The sequence below is a fragment of the Echinops telfairi genome, unplaced genomic scaffold (assembly GCF_000313985.2).
Source record: "Echinops telfairi isolate 266 unplaced genomic scaffold, ASM31398v2 ScPeMD7_7465;HRSCAF=8503, whole genome shotgun sequence".
Classification (NCBI taxonomy): Eukaryota; Metazoa; Chordata; class Mammalia; order Afrosoricida; family Tenrecidae; genus Echinops; species Echinops telfairi.
The window spans coordinates 392,269-402,539 of NW_022111365.1; the positions used below are offsets into that span (position 1 = coordinate 392,269).

The following is a 10,271-nucleotide window of genomic DNA, read 5'->3' on the forward strand; positions in this document are numbered from 1 at the left end:
GTGTGGGGCAGCATTCCTTGGTACAAACTTGCATTGATTTGCGAAGATTCCATTTGAGGTTTTTAAAAAACTTTATATTAGCCCTGACTTGGAAATAATTCTTTCCATGGGACAAAAAGTATTCTTTTTCTTGTTTTTTTTAAGATGCCCTAGTAAGACTAAGACAAGTTTATGATTGGTAGGATTTTTCTGCAGTGTTCACTGGAAGCAGAGGCACGTTAAAACAAGTTTTGTTTGCAATACACCCTCCACGTGTGAACTAACAGTTCTACTTTACTTACCCTCCTACGATCCACATCTCCCCGTGCTGAAATTACTCTATGCACATCCCAACATGAGTGAGGACAAATTACACACAAGGACACTCACGTCATCCCTAAAGAGACTCATACAACAGTGATTTTTAAAGTCTCAATTCATTATCTTTAGGTATGGAAATTGCTGTTCAACAGCTTGTGACACAAATCATTTAAAGTTTAATAGAGAACTGTTTTCAACGATACCATGCTAAAGATGAAAACTTCATCTAAGAGTAAAATACCGTAATTTGTTTAATATTTGTTTCCTGATCATTAAGGATTTTTGTTTTTTTAAATCAAGTTTTTATATTTTTTCATTTAGTCATTTATAAGTATCATTTATCATGAAACAAGATCAAAACAAAGTATAAGACAATGAAAGCAAAATTGATGAAAGTCATTTTTTGTGGTGGGAGAGCAACAAACTTTACATTAATGTTGAAACAACTAAGTTCACTGACTCATTTTCTTTGTTGTAGGAAATGTGGAATAATCATTTTCTAGATACTGTGGTATACAGTACAAATCTTAGTACCCTGCATCCACTAACATTTTTATGATCCAGTTCATCTCATTCTGCTAAAATGGGTTGTGCTGCTTTTGTATTTAACTGCTAGTGTTGTAGTAACACTTTCAACATGTTACATCAGGGGTAGCTGAATATTCGACTCCCTGCCACCAAGTCAATGCCAACTCACAGAAATCCTACAGGACCGAGTAGAACTCCACTGGGTTTCTGGGCAACAGCTGGTGAGTTTGAACCTCTGATCTTTCAGTTAGCAGCCAAACTCTTAACCCTTTTCACCACCATGGCTGTTTATGAACAGCTAAAGCACATGCGTATATATATATATATATATCTTATCCCTCTCAAATGTGTGAGTGAACAGAAGAGGAGGCACATCCCATCCCACCAGTATTTGGGCCCTTATATGCTTTAATCTGCCCCAGGAGAGAGTATAGATCCAGTGACTTACATTTTAATACATCACACACTTTGGAAGCCGTGTGTGATACATTACATGGAGCTGGTCGAGACTACTTGAGCCAAGTAACACATCACCGCCAGAATATCCGGAATCTCTGGAACAGTGTTCTGAAGCTAATATCCCGCACTGAGAGTGAAGGGAGTCTCCCTTTCACATGGGCCTCTATGAGGATCCATGTTCTCACCTGTCTGGGGTGGACAAATACTTCTGCTTCTGGAATTTCTTCTCCAGGCCCATGAGCTGCAGCTCAGTGAAGATGGTGCGGCTGCGGCGAGGCTTCTTCTGCCGGGGTGTTGGCTGCTCAGTCTCTGACTCACTGCTAGCCAAAGCATCGCCACCCGGCGCTTCCACAGGGGCAGCCTCAGTGGATGGGTGGTGGGACAACACCTGGGCGATACCTGGGGCAGCAGGGACCAGGTGGGAGATGACTGTGGGCTGCCGGGTGATGACTGAGAGGAGAGGATATGCCCGAAGGGATGGGGAGCCTGGAAGATAAACAAGGAGGCAGGGTCAGTGTGGGGAGCAAGGATGGCAGAAAATGAGAGGCTCTCAGGAGACCATTTGCTGAGACACAGCCGCTGGGCACTGCCATATAAAATTCAAGGCCCTCACCCATCTGCGTGGGTAGAAAACAGATTTATTCAGCCTGACATGTGAGAACATACAAGTTTCCCATGGCCAATGACTGCTTCATGCAATTCCCCTAATTTCAAGTGAATCTTTCTCCTTTCTCCCCTTCAGAACTCCTGAATTCTAGAGGTCAAGGTTATGAGTCAAGCGGATGCAGCAGATGATAAGTAATAATCGGTAAAAAGCTAGAAATACATATATGTTTAATATGAAAACTTCCTGAGACTCATCCATGGTCTCTATAAAAATAAATGCCTGTATCCAGGAATAATTCTTAGGAAATCTTAGCACCACCTTAAGCCACAGCACTTTTTCAGAGATGGAGGGGTGCTAAAAGATTACTTAGTTCAAAGCCATTATTTCAGAAATGAAGAAATGGGCTCAGAAAGATTAAAGGACTTGCCCAAACTAGGGAAGAGCAGATTCATGAGTCAAACTGAGCTCTTCTGTACTGAAGTTCAGTACGTTTATTGCAGCATGACTTGGCTACTCTACATGACGTTACTGATGTCCTCCCAAAGCTCACTAGGCCTTGTGTCATTAATGTTTAATACATTCAATCTGTTCCTGAAATATCCTTGACATTCAGGTGGGACAGCCTCCAAGTCGTATCTTGGCACTTGTGGACTTGTTTTCATTTTCTTCAACTTCCAATTTCAACTTATGAGCAGGCTGGGCAACGCGGAGGGACAGCAAAACAAGGATGAAGGCCCTCCATGAGATGGATTGTTTCAGTGACTACAACAAGGAGCTCAAACATAAGAACAATTGGACCAGATGGTGCTTTGTTCTGTTGGATATGGGGTTGCTATGAGTCAGAGCAACTTGATGACACATGAACACACAGCAGATCAAAGAATCCCACTACCACGAGGTCTGCAGTTCAAAACCACCAGTTTCCCCACAGGAGAAAAACAAGGCTTTCTACTCCTTTAAAAAGCTACCATCTCAGAAACCCACAGGGCAGTTCTACCCTGACCTATAGGTTCAGAGTCGCAATGGACTCGATGGCAGTGAGCGAGGCCCTCGTGACTAGAGAGTGCAGACTATGCCCCTCCAAAGGAACGCACAGAGAAACTCCATATGTGTGCAAACTTGTGTACCACACAGGTAAATGCCACCCCTGAAGAAAATCATTAACTATGTGTAATGCGCTGCATTACAGTGCAAGATATGTAAAGGCAGTATATTGAGGTTTCCTTGGATGTTTTCATTTTCTATTCCATTAGGGAAAAAGATCCACTGCATGGGAGAGTTTTGTCTTGAAATAGCCCATCAGTAACGTGTTAAGTAACACTATATCACTAATTGTTACTATTTCCATTAAGTCTCCTGCCAACGCTAACACTTGAGGTTTTATGTTTCGGATTCTTTTGAGCAATAATTTTAAAAATCATCTGGCAGAGGTATTTTATAGCAAGGATATTAGGATACCTGTGTCTGTGGTTTTGGACCGCCCAGAACACATCATGAAAGACTTCCAGGAAGAAGTATGTGAATGCTTCTTACTCAGAGATACGTTGTCTCTTACTCAAATCACTTCATTTCTTTAATTCAGCCCTTTCTTTCCAAAGAGATGATCCTTCTTAGTAAGCAGGCAACCTAGCAACCTGGACATTCAGAAGCTTACTGATCCAGGAAGTAGCTAAGAACCTACTTTAAGGAAGGATTTTAATCACCATGGTTTCACTTTCTTCTTTTGTAAAGCAGCTCAAAAAGTTTTTTTAGCCTAATACTGAAAACATTTTGAAAATGTAGCAATATCTATTGGGAAGGATATGGGGAGATTGGAGGTAATATACTATTAAGAGTTTAATCTTCAGAAAGACAAACTAAGCCCTATATTGCAAATTATGGACCAAGCAGTAATTCTATCATTAAAGATCTATTTGCCCAGGTACACAAAGATGTACATATATGCCTAATTATTGAAGCATTATTTATAATAGTGAGAAAATAGAATTAATCTATATAACTATCACTAAGAAAGTCATAAAATAAATTACGGTACATTCATAGTATGAACACTGTGTAACTATTAAGAAATATCTATACATAAACACAAACTAATATAGGAAAATATTCTAACTATATTATTAAGAAATAGAAGTTTTAGACATCATGATTTATATTATCTGAAAATATCTGTGTGTGTGTGTGTGTGTGAAATTAGTTATCAAACTTACCACTGACTATTTCTGGTAAAATAGTAAAAGTGAATAAACACTTTATTTACTCACACTAATTGCATTAATTACATGGTCAATCCTGACACAAATTTTATTATATAACTTCCAAACCACATGGTTCTATAACTGCCAAGTTGACTTTAATCATTGCAACAAACATTAGTCTCACCTTGTACTACAGCCAGACATGCATTATTCATGAAAAAAAGTTTTCTTTCACTGTTGCTCCAAATACAACTGTGGGATGTTGAGCCAGTCATTAAGTAAGGAGGGGTGGTGTGTTCTAGGCCAGATTTGGCCACGGGCAGAGCATTAGCTGTTCAAGTTGTGAGAAGTAATCGGATTCAGGTCACAGTCCCAGTTAGGGTTGAAAAGCGTCTTGGAAGACTGAGCATCACATCTGAGAGGAAGAGCGCTCCTGCGAGTCTGGAGGACAGAAGGTACCATCTACGCAACTGAAGCAAAGGGAACAAAGAGCAAGGCTGTGTGGGGAAGATCAAGACTTCTGTTCTAGACAAGTTGCCATTGAACATCCAAGACGCTACAGGAAGGAAGCAGTTGGATAAATAAACTAAGCTGGAGTTCCAGGAAGAAGCTGGCTAGGAGGCACAACTTCGACCCACAGGAGCAGATGGTGTTTAGAGTCAGGATAGCATGATATCACCCAAGGAGTAAGTGGGATAAAGAATTAAAGTGATCCCATGGGAAGGGTATTGTTTATGTCTCCACAGGAAAGGGAGAGAGGGACCAGACCCCATTCCAGAGTGCCAAGCCTTGAGGACAACGTACTAGCACGGAGCAGTGAACTATCAGAGAGGAGGACGACAGGGCCAGGCCAAGTCGAGCTATGTTGATCCCTTCTCCCGAAAAATGTAATCTTCAGGACAACACTGAAGATATAGCCCAGGGAGAATGGCAGGTCTGTCCAGGCCACAAGGGTGTGAACTAAGAGACAGAGAGAGAGAGAAAATGGAGCTCATCATGGCCCACCAAGCCCGGGGACCACATCTGAGCAGCCAATGCACAGAGGGCCCCACCACAAGACACGATGTTCCCTCACTGACCCATAGCACTCTGGGGACAGCACTGGAGACATTGTGCAGAAAGTGTGCCTGGTCTGTCCCATGCACAGTGGGGTGAAATGCAAAGGGAGTGCAACAGGGCAGCAATGGGAGCAAAATAACCAAGTCCCCAAGGAATCCTGAAAATAGACTTCTGAGTCAGGGGACAGGGCTTGGTACTTCATCAGACTCAATTGGAAAACAGAAAGGTCAGCAGACAGACCTGAAACTATATCTTTTTTTGTTTTCTTTTGTCCTGTGTCTATCTACATAATATAGGCAGGACAAACTATCCAGAGAAGAAAACAACGGGACTGGTAGCAGAAGGGGTGGGGAAGGGGAGTAGGGAGTCAACAAACTCACAGATGAGGGAACAACAAGAGATCTAAAAAATGATGGCAAGGAGGTCTGGTGGGGTTTGATCAAGTGCAATGTATCAAAGAGGAATTACTGAGAGACGAGTGGAGATTGAGCATGATAATGTGACAGGAGGAAAGTGAAAGGAAATAGCAGAAGTAGGAAACAAAAGCTATTTATAGAGGTATAGTTATAGGCATGTACATATGTAAACATTAATTTTTAATAAAAGGGATAGAAGCCAAAGTACATATGTTTATATGTTAAAGTATTAAGACAGCAGACAGACTTTGGGCCAGTACACAAGACCTCCCTAAAAACAAGAACACTTTGTTTTGATAACTGGGCACTCTTTGATACTCACCTTCCCGACATGATCACTGAAGACAAAATGTGTGCATAGCAAATGTGATGAAGAAAGTGGATACTGCCTGACTAGCTTGAAGTTAAACAAGCGGTCATCTTGCAGGGAAGCAAATAAGCCCACATGGAAGAAGCACATCAGCCTGTGTGATCATAAGGTATTAATGGGATCAGGTATCAGATATCAAAAGATTCAAAACAAACAATTATATCAATGTGAATGAGGGGGGTTGGAGTGGAGACCCAAAGCCCATCGGTAGACAATTGGGCATCCCCCCACAGAAGGATTACAAGGAAGGGACAATGCAACCAGGGTTCAGTATAGCACAGACAAAACACACATCATTCCTCTAGTTCCTGAATTATTCCTCCCCACAACTACCATGACCCAGTTCTACCTTACAAATCCGGCTCAGATAAGAGCTCTCAACACATGGAATTCAGGACAGAGAACCCATTCAGGAACAGTAGTAGAAGTAGTGATATTATGAGGGTAGGGGGAATGGTGGGGACAGGGGGTAGGAGGAGAGAGGGGGATCCCATCACAAAGTTGGATATATACCCCACCCTCAAGGGAGATGAATAACAGAAATGTGGGTGAAGGGAGACAACAAACAGTGTAAGGTGTAAAATAACAACAATAATATATGATTGATCCAGGATTCACAAGGGTGGGAGGGTCGGGGAGAAAGGGGAAAAATGAGGAGCAGATACCAAGAGCTCAAGTAGAAAGAAAATGTTTTGAAAATGTTGATGGCAACATATGTACAAGTGTGCTTAATACAATCGAATGATGGGTTTGCATAAGATTTGTAAAAGCCCCCAATAAAATGATTAAAAAAATAATAATATATTTCTCACTTGAATTATGACATCTTTACATTATACTTCTGTCTCACAGTGTGTGCTTCATATGCATTGGATATTAGCTTCACATGCAACCAATAATTAGCTAAATTCAATACTTGTGAGAAAAATCATGCATGAATATAAACTTGTCTAGATCTACTAAGTCTTTCCCATTATCGAGAAATAGGCATGATAAAATGCCTGCTCATCTTATATCCTCATAGGTGATCCTGACTGTAAATACTAAAGGGTAACCTAATGGGGAGAGTTCAATAAACAGCTTAAATTTTTGAATACAAAATTGATGACCTAAAGCATAAACCCCCACCTAGTTGACAAGAAATAACAAAAGAAAGAAAAAAGGGAGGAGATTTTTAAAAGGAAAAAAATGCTGAAGGTGAAAAACTCTATTTCCATATTTCTCACAATGCACAATAAGACTCAGGCAATGTATAGCTAACAATAGATAGAAAGATAGATACACAAAACACAGATATTATTTTTCTTAGCCCAGCTTTTTAAAAATACTTTTTAAAACCTTTTTACTATAAAAATTTTGGTCAAAGTTTTTAGAATGAATTATTTTTCCATTCAAGCATTCACACACATTTTGTTTCTTGACATTGGATTCAATCCCCACAATATAATACCACTCTCCCTACTTCCTCTTCATTTTTACTATTTCCATTCATTCTTCTATCCTATCCCGTCCTGTCTTCTGATCTTTAATCTGGGCAAATGCTGCCCTCTTGATCTCCTATGACTGACTGACTGACTGACTGACTGACTGTTCTGAGCAGAGCACACTCCCAGGAGTTACTGTTCCCTGATGGGGTCTGTCTAGGGCTTAACTGAAAGTTGAACCACGGGATTGAGTTAGTTCTAGGCTCACAGAGTGTTAAGGGCCATAGTCTTAGGAGTTCCACCAGTCTCCATTAGATGAGTAAGCATGGTCTTTTTTTTTTTGTAATTCTGAATTTTACTCCACATTTTTCCAACTCCACTCAGCACCTTTTAAAATTTTACTTAAACATTTTATTATTAATTGGATGAAGGTTTACAGAGCTGATAATTAGTTTTACATTCAACAATTCACATGTATTCACATCCTCAATGTAACATCACCTATCTCACTTCCTCCCCGTGTCTCCTGTTTCTTGCCTAACCTTCTTGCCTAATCCTTCTGAACTGTGTCCTTTGGGAAATGCTGCCCTTTTGATATCAAGTGCTTAATTATTTTAAGGTGTGTGCATCTCACTAGCTTTATCATTCCCCTTATAGGCTGGTCTATCCTTTCTCTGAAAACTGAGCCATGGGAGTGAGTTTAGTTCCAGACATGAAGGGTAACTAAAGGTCATGGTCTATGGGGTTCCACCAGTCACTCTTGCCATTAAGAACAGGATCTTTTTTGTAATCTCTTTCAGAGAAGTTGGCAGGAGTAGCCAGGCACCATCTAGTTCTTCTGGTCTCAAAGTTATAGAGAGTGGGGCTCACGGGGTCCATAAGTCCTTTGCACTAGTTGTTTCCATGTATCTTTACTCTTCTTCCCCCTGGATGGGGTGAGGCAAATAGGTGCACCTTATAGAGCCAATAACAAGCTTTTGAAGCCACAGTTAACAAAGTAGGATGTAGACTACTGTACTGATATTTAAAAGGATGCCTGGTGGAACAGTGAGTTAACTGTTTAGCTGCTAACCAAAGGTCGGCCATTGAAACCCATCAGCTGCTCTAAGGGAAAAAGAGGAGGACGCCTGCTCCCATGAAGATTTACCGTCTCTGAAGCACTATGGAGTAGTTCTATTCTGTTTTATAGAGATGCTATGATCCAAAATTGATGCCATTGGGAGCGGCTAATGATGGCATTTCCTCACATCATTGCAGCCTGCCTTAATGTCTTCTTTATTAGCAATGCACAGTATTCCACCATCATGCGTGTATGTGCCACAGGTACTTTATCCATTCTCCTCCTGAAGAACATTTAGGTTGCTTCCATCTTCTTGTTATTGTGAACGGTGATGCAATTAATATGAGTGTGCATATGTCTGTTCGTGTTATGACTCTTAATTTTTTACAATATATTCCCAGCAGAGGGACTGCTGGATCATATGGAATTACTATTTCCAGTTGGTTGTACCATATTGCTTTCCATTGTGGTTATACATATTTACAGTCCCACTCGCAGTGTATGAGGGTTCCAATCTCTCCACAGGTTCTCCAGCATTTATTTTATCATTTCTTTGAATTTTGTTGTTTTGATTTGAATCTCCCACATGGTTAGTGAGAGTGAAAATTTCTTCATATGTATGTTGGCCATTTGGATGTCTTCTTTGGTGAATTGTTTGTTCATGTATTTTACCCATTTTTTAATTGGGCTTTTGTCTTTTTCCATGAGTACCTCATGACATAGATGGATCCAGAGAACATTAACCAGAGTGACAATAGCCAATCACAAAAAGACAAATATTCTATGAGAGCACTGGCCTAAGAGGGGCACAGAAATATGATAAAGCCTCGCATACCAAAAGGAAAGGAATTTTGAAGGTTGGGAAGTAAGTAGAAGAGGAGGGATGGGGCAACGGGATGGATTGTTGGAGGGTATTGACTTGGGTGGGATGGAGAAAGGTGGTCCATGGAGGGAGAAATGAGGGGAGAGGAGCCAGTGGGGACTGGACTCCTGGAGAATTTGATTAGTAGTTTGGACCGCTGAATACAAAGTTGACTATCTGAATTATAAACCCCCACTGAATTTACAAAAAATATTTTTTTTAATCGTATCACTAAATTCTATCATGGCAAATTATCCTTTATCATTGAAAATCTACATTTGGAAAAATAATGTCTAAGTTTCAGTTTAACATGAACATTATTTAATATATTCATCATCATGATGGTCACCACGACTGCCAGTGAGTTATCAGCAAATGGATGTTACACATCATATTTTGTGCAACTAAATATTCTATTATTCTCCTTAATATATCTTAGTGGTGTAGAGGTAAAAACGGTCAAAATATCCTTGGCAATGAATATGTTAATACATAAAGCTTTCGGAAAGTAAAAAATGAACAAAAATATTGCGGCCACAGAAAGAAAAATAAAATAGAAAATATTTTTCCAATTAAAAAAAGATGTATACATGATCTCTACCCACTTTAAAATTAAATTGTCTTTTGGTTGTTGAAGTATTACATTTTTCTATGAATTTTAAAGATTAGTTCCAAATCCTCTGTCTTTATTAAAAATATTCCCCTAGGAGGAAGAGAGAGCGGAGCACATCCTGGCCCACCAACCCTTGAGGATGATATTCTTGCTTACAGTAGCTAATCCACAGAGAAGACCATATGGCTGACACCACTATGAGACACGACATCCCTCACTGACCCATAGCCCGCCCTACAGGGGACAACACCGTGGACAGTGTGGGAATTGAGCCCAATCTGACCCCACTACACTGTGGCGAAACACTAAGGCATGAGACAGAACAGCAAGGGGAACAGAGCAACTAAGTCCCCAGGGAATATGAAAAACAGACTG

The 10,271-nt window shown here is 40.4% G+C and overlaps 1 protein-coding gene across 1 annotated transcript in view; it reads right to left on the reverse strand.

Moving 5' to 3' along the window:
- BARX2 (BARX homeobox 2) overlaps positions 1-10,271 on the reverse strand; it is an 88,306-nt gene that overhangs the window by 24,980 nt on the left and 53,055 nt on the right. The window contains exon 2 of the mRNA XM_004714177.2: positions 1,473-1,773. Coding sequence (XP_004714234.1) covers positions 1,473-1,773 — 301 coding nt within the window. The remainder of the gene's footprint in view (positions 1-1,472; positions 1,774-10,271) is intronic.